The sequence below is a fragment of the Mycetomoellerius zeteki genome, unplaced genomic scaffold, assembly GCF_001594055.1.
Source record: "Mycetomoellerius zeteki isolate Tzet28-1 unplaced genomic scaffold, Tzet1.0 scaffold93, whole genome shotgun sequence".
Lineage (NCBI taxonomy): Eukaryota > Metazoa > Arthropoda > Insecta > Hymenoptera > Formicidae > Mycetomoellerius > Mycetomoellerius zeteki.
The window spans coordinates 110103-123401 of record NW_017257968.1 but is presented as its reverse complement, the minus strand read 5'-3'; the positions used below and the strand labels follow the sequence as shown (position 1 = coordinate 123401).

The window sequence follows — 13299 nt, the reverse complement described above, 5'->3', positions numbered from 1 at the left end:
TGCGAGAGCGCACTCCAGCGCTGGCTTGCTTTCTAAACGACTGCGGTAAATGCTGCTTTTTCGCGCACGCCCTGTAACTCACAAATTCGCTCTTCGAGATTGTCGGCCGAAAACTTTGTCCTGCGTGCACGCAGTTCGCCAGAGTTTGTTTACTCGCTCATCTATGAAATAGACGATCTGCAAACTAAGGGCGCGGCATTTAGCTTTTTACTCCACGACCATAGTCTGAATTTTCAAACGACAAAACTGTGTATATACTGCATTACGATCTGTTACTCGAGAGAGAAATCTTTTTATTTAATAATTTATTCTACATTTTATTTTATATATTTTATTCTACTCGTTAAAACTTATAAAGTGAATCTTACTTTAAAGAGTGAAATCTCACTCTTAAAGATTGAAAATTGGGCCGCTACTCTTTTTTAAGACTGACTCAATTTTCGCTTTTTATTCACTCCAAAGAATTTAGGGAGCACATTTTTTTCTATATTTTGTATTAAAACTATTTTATATTTATTTTATCTATTGCAACATCTGATATTATCAGATAAATAATAAATAAATATAAATGTTTAAATAAAAATTCTTCCTCTTTGGAAAGAATGCAAGCTTCCATTCGAAATAATGGTAATATCGAACTCTTTCAAATATTCCTGCTACACTAAAAATAATAGTAAATGCATTCTGCTCATAAATCTTTGATAGATTCTTGACTTTTCAATAAAACATTTTCGAACCTAAGTTTATATAAACCTTTTTCGTCCGTATGACCTCATTAATACACTGTTAACACTAATAACACTGTTTAAGTTTGATTCTAACATTTGCAGACACTCTGTATATATCATGTAACTACGGAAGCATAACATCTCTGATTGATATTAGATAGTTTATTCCAACGAGCAGGAGAAACAGTTCGACCAATCCAATATCCAGAAGATACGCGAATTTAACAAGCGAGCACTCAAGATGATAAGACCACGGCGTTAATTTCGTAAATAAGTAAATCGCTTCCGAAGCCACGGAACGAAATTTCATGATGCGTTCGACGTGTAAAACGCGTCTTAAACGCGCGCGGAAAAACGACGCAATGCGTCGCCCAAAGAGCGTATTTATATTTTAGCTGGAGAAGGATAGCTTTAGGACTCATAACGGGGTATTTTCGTGCATCGTAACTTCGCTGCGAACACTTTGCATACAAGGAACATAAACTCGAATTGAGTTTGCCAATGTCAAACTCCCCTAAAAACACACCGTACCGCATGCGAGCGCGCACCGCGCACATCTCGCGGAAGTTCACGCGGCTTTCACGGGACTTATATAATATAACGGCATTGTGGTAAACACCAGCGGTTAGTATTACACCGCAGGAAGTTGCATTCGCGACAAAATGCCCCGCTTTCGAGCGCATAGAGAAATACGTAGCGTCCCGTCCGGGGCGGCGCGCGATGTCCTTTTTATGGCTGACCTTTACTACCGTGGAATAAAAAGTCACAAAGTGTCGCGTGCAGATTGGCGAGGTTAACGCAATTTGTTGATAAATTGCCACAAAAAGTTCGCGTGCGCGTTTTCCAATTTCATTCACCACTAGGAGTATCTATGAAATATTGTAATCGATCGACATCACGCGAGGAAGCAATGGCTGACGTTTGTCACTGCGGTGATTTTCGACATGCGGCTCGAAATTAATGACGCGCGAATGCAAATGAATACGGAAATGCAAGAGTACGTTTGTATGTTCAAAGCGCGCAATTAGTAACAAACGTGGCTATTTGGTGCGGGGGTTTCATCAGGACGATTGTAAACGGGACATCGGAATTCACCGTCTCGAATAATTCGATTTGGCGATCGCGCCGAATTTGCGAATGTGTCTCACAATCTGTATTTTAACGCCAAACGAACGCATGTTTTTGTGTGTGTGCGTGCGTGTGCGTGTGCGTGTGTGTGTGTGTGTGTGTGTGTGTGTGTGTGTGTGTATGCAAATAGTAAAAAATTATTGTTGCTGACTAATACGTTTTATGTACGATGAATATGCGAGCACACGTATATGAAATAGAAGATGTTTTATTCACTATCGCTGAAACGTGTTTTCGTTTGGTGCAGATAAATTTTCGTATTTTCAAAGTCGCCCGCCGATGACGGTCGAAAAATCTCGCTATTTCAGGGTTGTCACAAATTCCTCATCTTAAAAATTTCATAACTTTTCCCTGATTTCCAGGCAAAATTTAATTATTTTTTTTTACTTTCAATAATATATTTTGAAATTTTTTATATTTTCGTCTTAATTTGAGAATCTCGTTAAATATTTTGTCGAGAGATCAATTTAACATAGCGATGTAAATTACTGTTAATGTTACTCTCTGACACTGTTTGTATTTTTAATTGTTATGTTGTATAGTATTTCAAAGCTGCGTAAGTATGATGTAGGTACATTAAGCTTCTTTAAAGCCGAGAATTTTATTGTAATTTTCTAGAAATTTTTGCAAAATTCTCTGACTTTTCTCTAATTCTTCTGACCGCGTTTTCAATTTTCTTGACAATTCCTTGATTTCCTTGATTTCTAATTTCGTGGCAACCCTGGATTTAATAACGCTGGATGTACGAGATATATATATGGTATATACACATATACATATAACAAGAGTAGGTATAATTATTTTAAGTAGCCTCCAAATGTTGCAACAATTATATAATATTTCGTTGCTTCGGAGCTATTCACTTAAACATGGTTTCATTATACACAATATTTCCCTCAAGGAATCTTCCGCGTGCTACATTGTGTAACACCGCGCACGAATAATTATATCAAAGACAGGAGGCGGGTAGTGACGTTGAGCACAATTGGTGATTAATATTATCAACAATAATTGATTTCATAGCAGCTCGATATTTCCATTTTGTGCATGTCATTATGTAGATAGGATATAGAAGCGCCCCGCGCGTAATTAGCCGGGGAATATATCCGCAACGAAATTATTTTAATATCATTTTCTCTCTCTCTGGGGCGGAATATGTCGGTCGTGTTTAATACGCGCGTATATTTAATACGGCCGAGCATACCGGTAATACATGATATAAATTACAACGTACGAATAAAAAGCCATGCTGGGCTTTTCCTACTTTTCAGCAAAACATGAAAATACGGAATATGATTTCCTCCGATTTTAAATATATATCCGAATACATCACGCGCGTATACGTGCGTATCTCGATGTACATGTGCGACCGTCGGATTTTATCACTACATATTTCGCCTTCGATCTTCATTACGAATACCTTAAGAGCCGTTTGGGTCGCCGCGTTTAGCGTTAAATTTGTCGAACATTTGACTGACGTGTACTCGGAGTTTTGGACTCGCATTTAGCGCTAAATTCCGGGTTTACAGTCATCGAAGTTCGCGAATTTTCGCGACGGGAGGGAGTGTGGAGATACATACTCTCCCACTTAAGCGAACTAAATTACTCGGTTCTTGCACGGCAATCGATATCGATCCCTGTGTTTTTCCGGCAACTCGTTAACGTGAGTCGTTCTCTCGAAACTTTCTTCCACCGCCTTAATCTAGGATGCACGTGTGTGCACACCGCGTATGTACGTGTACGCATATATATATATATATAACGCAATATATATATATATATATATATGCTTCCTAGATAAGTTTTAATATTCGCGGAAAGCGCCGGAAGCAAACAGGAAGAAAGAGAAAACTGATTCAAGACCGGACGGGGACGAGAATTCACGACAAGACCACCCTGAGTACAACTTCAAATCGGTCCAGAATTTCGTACACGACCGCATGATGACCGAAATGGACATTACAGACGGAGACAGCGAAGTTCTCAAGAACTCATCTTCTCCGTGCACATCCCATTACTCTACCGGTCTTCTCACGATCGGATTTCCTCAGCGTCATCGGCTGAATCGATAAATTTGCTTTTTCTATTAGCGGCTTTACAATGCAAGCAAGAGAGAAAGAGAAAGAAAGAGATAAATAAATAGCTTTATTTATCACGCGCTCTGAAGATAGCATATCCTCTCAAGTGCTAAAATGTTAATATAACAAGAGATACAAAAGATCCAACAGTGCAAGAATAATTATGAAATATTAAACAAGAGAAAAAAATACATCTACATATTACATGCGAATGTTATGTAAAAGTGTCACGTGCACATATGAGATGTGCATGTGCAAGTGAGAGAAAAAAAAGAGAAGAGAGAGAGAGAGAGAAAAGAGATGAATTCTTCATTGCTCAATCTGGATTCCATCGTACACTTCGTGGGAGTTGTACTCGAGTCGGGGGTGGTTCTTCTTTTTCCGAGCTTCTTCCTCTTCCCTTCCTTTCGCAGGATCCTCCGTTACAAGAGCGATGGGGCGCGGCACTAAAAACCCTCTCGCTTCACCCTCGTATTTAATTGAACGGATCGGACGAGTTAATTACGATACCGGCAATCCCAACTGCTAATATTTACGCCGAGACCGAAGCTATCCAGGTGGCCGCCTCGCTTAGAAATAGAGCGGATCATCCGTGACGCCGCCTTCCATCGATTTTTCTCCTTGCGACAAGATACTTATCCCGGGGGAAATGTAACGCGGTAGTAAACGTAATAGAAATATCAGAAAATTGTGTAGTTAAATGGAAAAATGACAGAGGTATAACCGATCGACGTGAAAAACGATATCGTTGTATATTTAGGTCATAGCAAAAAAAAAAGAGAAAAATTACTTTGAAGAAATTACTTGAGATTCTTCTCGTTATACGCAGTAATACCTACTAAAAATCTATCATATCGAACATATTCAAATCCCCCATCGCACCGTATTTCGAACACGTTGCACGCGCTCGCGAACCCGCTAATTCACTCGTAACAATTCCTTTTACCCATTTCCAGGCTGATTACCATCTATACAGCAACCGAATATTACCGTCGCTATCTGCGACCGTTGCATTCCGGCGCGCCGTTATGCAGACCGTAACGACGAGACCGGGGATGAAAAAAAAGAAGAAAGGCAACAGAAAAAAATTCATCCTCGAAACTGCTGATGAATACGGGATAAGCACGCGAGCATCCCCTCTTTCTCGATACCGACGTACCTGGACAAGCGTCACCTACCAGAAGAGTAGGAGAGACAGGGAGAGCTTTTTTTTTCTCCTCTGCCACGTTTTTCGATTCGTATCGCGTTGCTCGCGCGCGAAACTCTGTGCGAGTGCTTGGCGGGACTACTGATTTCCATAAAATTATTACGCGCTCGTGCGCTCATGCCAAAAAAATTTGCATACCACGAGCCTGCATTCCGGGCGGCGCCGCACACGATAGAAAGGGAGGGATCGACATAAAAAGATTTCGGGCTTCCGTCGTTTCCATTCCGCTCTAATCGCGTTTTCGTGTCCTCCTCTGCGCGAACGACGATACGAGTTCTTTTACGAGAGATATTTGTCGTTTTTTTTCCTCCCTTGCTTCGCATCGACACGAGCGTTTATGGCCTTCCCGGTTCGATTTCCCGTCGGCTGGGAAAATTCTTAAGGGAACAGGAGATGGAAATGATAGGAACGTTCGTCGAGCAAACTTCTCTCTCTGCGTTATTCTTTTTAAAAATTTAATATATCTCCATACTATCTTACATTAATGTCGTAACGATATACAGCAGTAATATTGCATTTATTATTAAACATGATGTTGCTATATATATATATAGTAAATCTTTATCCTTATAATACTATTTAATTCAAGTTAATACCGAACTTCTGCTCGTTCGTAAGTTCTCCTTGTCGCAGAAAAATATAAAATAAATTGCCGATATATTTACAAATTCCTATTGCAAGATTGTATTTTATCAGACGCTGTCACTATCGTCATCATGTTTAAAAAAATAAATCGAAACACGTGAAGATCGCGACACTGATTGGAATCTCTTTTGAATTAAGTACTCTTTAGATACAAGTGAATCTCGAATATAAAATGGTCTCTAATTTCGATACGTTAACTCGTTTTAGAAAAATATTACTGAAACACTGGATCGTACGGAATGTGAATTTTTGTTTTAAAATGCAGAATTAGTGTTCGAAAATCATCCGATTCATTTTTACATCGCGTTCCACGCATTTTTTCACTGGCCATTATTTCGTATTCAAAATGGATAGACGATTGTTGATTTCAATCCCGAAAGACTACTATGCGTTTCTAGTCGTCGTAATCGGGCATGACGTAGATGCCCGAGATCCTGAGATATTCGTCGGCTCCGTTGTCGAGTAGCTAATTCGTTCGCAGCTGGTAATCTCCGTTCTGCGTGATGTAACGCACCCATGGCAAAGCTTGGTAGCCACTCTTCTCGATGATCTTCAAGTATCGCACCTGAATACCTGATGTAGTGAAGTATGGTATCTCGAATTTTACCTGTATGGGCGGTTTGCCTTCGACATCTTCGCCGACTACCGACGGTAGCCCGAAGTGCGCCCTCATCAGGTACTCTTTGCCACCGGGGAATGACTTGATGATCCAAGTAATGGCGCTCTGCTCCGGCGAGTATTTGACACTGCCGATCGTGGTTTTGAATTTGGGCGAGTCGGCGTCGTTCGGCACCGGAATCACGATCTCTACATTGTTCGCCGTGGATCGGCGCTTGAATTGTGATCTCGCTTTTATCATATATTCCACTCGACTGTGAGCGTGCCGCTCGATCACAGATTCGATCCATATTAGCGGTTTTACATGCGTATTTAATCTGTATGACATGAGTTCGAACTCGCCATCCGGCGGAATGAATGAGATCGTCCGATCGTTCTCGAACCGGGAAAGTCTAACACACTGATGGAACTTGACATCCTCCAATTCCACAGATTTGGATTTACCACGACCCGTCGACTCGAACTCATTCCTGATAAGTAAACTCTCATCTTTATGGCACCGACGATCTCTGAGCTCAAGACATTTCCATTGGCGTTCGCCAAAAGATTTACCGATTCTATTACATCCAAAAAGACTTCGTTCTTGCGATACTTGATACCCTCTGATCGCCACGAGACAGCGTTGGTCACAGCCATAGGAATCCTAGGTTGAATCTCCAGTTTGTGACCCTCTTGAGTTATATACTCCTGTAGAATCTTACTGTCGGTAGTTTGAGGATAGCCAAAGTCTAGTAGCTCATCTAGAAGCTCATAAATAACAACAAAGTTGTCCCTTATACTCTCCTCTTCCAATTCTTTAAAGTACTCCTGCATGACATGCACCACTTTGTGCAGGAATACAAATATTAGGGATATGTTTGCATTTTTCTTGGTAGTGGACACAATATACAGATTGTTATATTTTATATAAGCATATGTACATTCCGGAGTCTGAATGATAGGCGTAAGATTGCCTTCCTCTTCACGTTCCATCACCAGCGACATGAATTTCTCTATGACACCGTTCTCGATGTCGCCGCGGTAGTTTCGTGAGATCAACACCTTGCCCTTCACGTCCAAAATGTATATTGCTGACGTTGACATCTTGTCTGAGCTGCAAGTAAAGAAAAGAAAGGTTAACTTTATTATCCATATCTTCTTAAAAAAATACAAACGATTACATATGACGTTTGACATATCTATATAGAATTATTAAAAATACAATCGTAAGACTGATGACAGAGAAATTGGATTAAATCATAATCATCGAAACTATCGAATGTAGCCGACATCTCTCGAGCGTTGAGGTTATGATCGCAAGGCGAGTATTTCGAGACGAGATTTGCAATATCGTTTGCAGAAAATAACGATTCGCATTTTGTCGAAGAAAACATTGTGGAAAACGAAGCGATAATAAATAATACAAGTGAATTTCACGTCCGGCTGTGCATCGGTTTTCCGATATATATATATTCGAGATAATTTTTTAAAGTTCTGGAGTATATCGATATATACCTTGATGTACGACGCTGCGAACGAATTCCTTAAGTACTCCTTGCGTACTGTTTACATTTAGATATATAACTTTTCACGGAATTGACACGAGAAAATTGCGACAAAAAACGTATCCAACACCTTACGCTTCCGGACTGCCACTGTGGACCGTCGCGAAGTTGCTCGAGGTCCGAGGCGCTTGTCGCGCGCATGCGTCGGCAGCTAACTTCACGCAGCATATCGACCGCGATGCTACGTGCCGTTCGAACGTCGTAAAATAGAGATGCTTATGCCGATACTTCGTTATTAAGATATGATAAATCCATTTAAGACCGTCAAGACTTTTATAGTAGCATGTTGTGATTATGTATTAATGTATAATGAGTATATGAAATAATAATAGAAGATTCGGATCTCTAAGCTAAAAGAGCGAGTAGAATAATAATGGAAAGTTAAATGAAAACGTTACATGCGATCAGACTATAAACATAATATCATTTAAGAGTCAGATTTATCTTGTAGCAAACATGAGAAAGACTTTAATGTTTATGTATATAATATATGTATATAATAAATTTATGTATATTTATATTATAGATGTATAATTATATAATAAATTATGCACGACACAATTTAGAAAACAAAATTTTCCAGAAAATGAGTTTGAATATTTTAAATTTGATTAAAATTTTGGAATATATTAATCTTAAAATGCAATTGGTGTAATAATTAATTGTAGAGGAATAAAAAAACGTTCTTTTCAAGTAAAAAATAAAAATTTCTTAGTTATGTCATTGTGTAACAAATGAGCAATATATAATCATGTGAGTGCACATACACACACATATATTTATATCTATATACACATACAGTGAGTGCAAAAAGTATTCGTACACACAAAGAAAATATTTTTTAAAAAAACTTTATTTTTTTAAAAAGTAAATTTTATTGAGAAATGAGTCATCGAATTGATGTCGAATCGATATCGTTATGATGATTCGAACACCAATTTGATCGATTCGACGTTTAATTGACGATCATTTCTTGCTGGATAATTAACAACTTATTCATAAAGAATAAAATAGACTCTATGTTTCTTAAAATTATATATATCAAAAAGATGTGTATTAATTATAGAAAATCATCTGAAAAATAAGCGAAAATTAAAAATTGTATTGTTTGCTCAAAAAGCAATCCATCCATATGTGGATGCTCATAAAGTATTCGTACAGTGAAATCGCATGTACGAGAAATTTAGCTTTTAAAATGAGGAACATATGCGAAGCTCGTTTGTTTATGTTAGAACAGAATGTATTCATTGTATAAAATTGCTAATTAATGTTGATTTTCTACAAGACTTTTTTTGTAACAAATTTCCTTGTTCGGATATTTTTTACTCTCACTGTATATATCAAAGTATCCCACTGTCTTTAGAATATTTTACGTGGAATAATATACTTTTATATCTCACCTCTTTTTAATTCGTCTATATGTAATTCTTGGAAGGAAAAGGGATTTAAGGAAATCTGAGAAAGGAGAGAATACCGATAAAACTACACTACGTTCTTTGTTCGTTAATCCGAACTCATTCGGGCGGATACAAATATTTCTAAAATCGCGCTTAATACAGCAACGAAGATAAATCCAGTCTAAGGCATTTTAATCTGTACTCCGTGTTTCACGAAACATTAAATCCTGCTTGAAGCCGTTTCGCAGAAAGCGCGCAGTATCTTCAGCAAAGTAGCGCCTTCCGACATTAAGATTCTATACAACTGGAAGTCATTTAATCTCGGCGGAAGATTTCAGCGTTGGCTACTCCGCGAAGGAAAGGAGCGATAACACACTGTTATAGGATATCCCGTTCAAAGTTTGAAAACAGAAAATAAAGGCGAGACTGTTGCAAGGCAAATTCGACACAAACAAGAATCGCGCATTCTTCTGCTTGGGATGAGCTTTTCATCGATCACGTTTATTATATAAATCGTTTATAGAATGTAAGTAGTAACAAACTAATATATAAAAATAACGAACAGTTTTTGATATCAACTAAACTATAATCAAATAAAAAAATCTCTCTTAATTTTTTTTGTTTTTTTCCTTTTTATTACATCTCTTTTTCGTACTTTTTTTGTTATGTTTGAAATAAGATGCTTTGCGCTGAGAAGACTTGTCTCAAAGCGTATAATAAATGATATTTTCTCTCTCTCCCTCTCTTTCTTTCTTGAATTAGATAAGATGAACTCTCGCGAATGCGAGTGAATTAAACATCGTAACATAATAACGCAAAATCAGTTGCATTTCGCGGATTAAAATTTTCGCGATGCAAGGTCTTGAATTACTAATGCAGTACCATCGATTTTCTAGCGTTGTTACATATGCCGATAGACGGGACGAAATATCGGCTACATTAAACTGACTCTGCAAATACATGTCGATAGTGATTGTCGGCTTGCAGATTCTGCAGAAATAAAATGCCCTTGTGCGCTTTACCGAAATGCTTCGACACGTGTGACACGTAGCATCGCGTTGCGCTACATAAAAGCTCATCGACTAGAATGTAAGCCACTGCAATTTCACGAAATATTTGGTACCTGTACTCTCCTACTATCTTGCATTTTCCCTCTATTATTTATAATGTAACGTAGCGCGGTATTACATCCTGCGAAGGTGAATCACGTGGAAGAAATGAACGAGAAGCGTTATCCTCGCGCGACCGGCTAGATTAAATGGAATTTCTGATCGGTCGTGATTCGTGGCACTGTTTCGCGTGCCGCGTGCTCGAAACGCGATTTGCGCCCGGCGCGTAAAAGCTTGACCTCGTCTAATCGATTTAACGTTTATAACGGGCATCAAAAGGCGCACTTCCGGCCGTCCGAAAATCACCGCTATTCGGCGATATTCGTTCAACTATTCACAGGCGGTCAGTCCAACCATGTTATCTGCGGTCAGCATGACGTACCCCCATTACGTGTTTCGATCGCGCTTATTTTCGCTCGTTGCAGAGGCGCGATACCAGCGAGGAACCCCCTCCGCCGCTTTGTAGCCTGATTCTCGAATAATCGAAAGGGCCATTGCGCCCACCGAGCGGCTTTTTAACGCTTTAGCCACATCAATCGTACGCAAATTACGTCCGCATTTTTTGGAAGTCGGGGCTTTCGGTTGAAGCTCTTTAATCATTCATGCCGTGCCGTGGACAATGAACGCGAATTGAACACGAAACGAAGACAAAAAACGTGACTGCTAACACTACATTTATCAACAAGGTACAGACATTATCTGTTATGTTACAATTTCATTAGTAATAACATCGCTTTATTAAATTTAAATTTCTTTTGTAGATAAAATTATTCCTAGGCAATTTTTTTCACCATGAATGTATTTTAATTGCGGCGATTGAGATGCGCATCATAATTTATGTCGTAACAAAAAAAACACGGCAATATTTCTGGATTAAACGTTCGTGGACGATGAGATACAGGACATCCTCTCTAATGAATACATTAACGAGTAGATGAGCGGTGGCGACCTACGCGTCCGTGCGTGTGATCAAGTTCCCCGGTTGTTTTAGCATAAAATATTGAACAGATACGGCTGCACCGATCGTATGCATTCAGATGTGTTTACTCGATAAACATTTCCTAGTATTTAGGAAAACAGGCTTGGCCCGGAACAAGTGTCCTCTCTCGTCGAATCCCGATTTCCTATTTTCCATTGAATTTCACCTCGCCACCAAGCGCTGTACCCTGATAAATGTTTCATACTCTTTCTCTCTCTCTTTCTCTGACCGCACACTACAACATCGTGAATATTATTACATAGGAATATGAAATCCGCGTGATTTCTATGCGTGTTTGTTTGGGAATAATGGAATGCGTCAACAACGAGTGATCTCGAATAAGCGCGCATCGATGTAATATTACATCAAATTCTAGCGTTAATGCGATATTGATGTTACTTACACAACATAATAATAATATTGCGGGGATATTACTCGAGTATGCGGCGAATGTATTTTTTGTTTACGATACCGACCGGTTAAGCAACATTTCCTCCTTTTGCGAAACTAACAGCGCTTGCCATCCGTGAATTAATCATGAGCTTGAAAATCATTCGTCGCGCACGGCTTATGCATCCGGCGCGGAGTGCCGACCGGGCGAATATTTACCAGGGAGCACGATCGGGCCGCACTGAATCGCGTACTGTTTGCGGCAAATTCCACGAGAGATTCCATTGTAATTGAACGAGGCTGACTCGATTATAAAGTCAAATCATCGGCAGGTGGAGAGACGGCAGGGAACTCTCTTTCTTCCGCGAGCGAATGCATTTCCTTTCCTCCGCCGCGCCGTCGACTTTTGTACTTCAACCCTTTTCTTCTCTCTTTTTCGCTCGTCGCTCTCAAATGCCTCTGCTGAGTCGAGGTACAGACAATGACGGCGTCTTGGGGACGTCCTCCTGCACCATCCCGCGGAACGTTTCAAAAGAGACTACTTTGAGAAATTTAGGAAGTCCCCGAGCTCGTGCAAATTACCGGTGCTGTTAAAGAGTGGAAAACTTGACAGGAATCTCGAAAAATGGAATTGCCTTTAAGGTCCTTAGAATAGTAAACGTTGTCGACTTTAATTTAACGCCAGACCTGTAATAATACGTCGAGAGTTGACGCAATAACGGAGTACTTCATAATATAACTCGACTTACTTCAATAATAAAAAAAAGATAGTTAAAACTTTTGTTGTCCACGCTTATTCTAAGATCAATCTATTTCGCAAATGTTTCATAATATTTTATAATACGCGGAATATTACGTGATAATTTTGAAGATAATAACACTATATTTAAGCAATTTAATTGATTAATATATATTTTTTAATATATATTTGCGATTAAACGAACACATACATTGAAAAAATATACTAAATTTTGATAAATATTTGTTTAAATAGTACCAACTAAATATTTATTAAATGCAAACATATATTAATTTTTTTATTACAAGGATCATTTATATTTTATTCCACTATCCTTTTTTATTGAGTAATTATTCATTTATTGTAATTAAATGTGTTTAGTTAAAAACACACACACACACACACACACACTATTGAAAAAATATTATTATAAGATTTAGTAAATTTCTTTTCAGTATAATAAATGATAAATAATATTCGATATAAAATAGCTAGATCTGGTTTGGAAATAACATGGTTAGACGCGAAAATTGCAGCTTCGTTGCAATATCGATTTCTTTTCCCGTTCGATTCTGACGATGAAATGTCATACACGAAGATAAAGCGATATAGTACAAGGCTAGAGACTCGTGCAGTTATATTACACGCCTATTCCTAGGGCGTCTCCTCTGGGAACGGCGCCACATCGAGGGGCGAAAGTTAGTGCCGCCTGGGGGATCGGTACGACCGATAATTGA

The 13299-nt window shown here is 38.8% G+C and overlaps 1 protein-coding gene across 1 annotated transcript; it reads right to left on the bottom strand.

Annotated features, from left to right (window-relative positions):
* Positions 1–5684: 5684 nt before the first annotated feature.
* Positions 5685–8027, bottom strand: AP-1mu (adaptor protein complex 1, mu subunit). The gene is given in 3 exon segments (XM_018460305.1): positions 5685–6869; positions 6872–7497; positions 7899–8027. Coding segments are annotated over 2 exon segments (1233 nt in total). The 5' UTR covers positions 7488–7497; positions 7899–8027; the 3' UTR covers positions 5685–6252.
* Positions 8028–13299: the final 5272 nt, after the last annotated feature.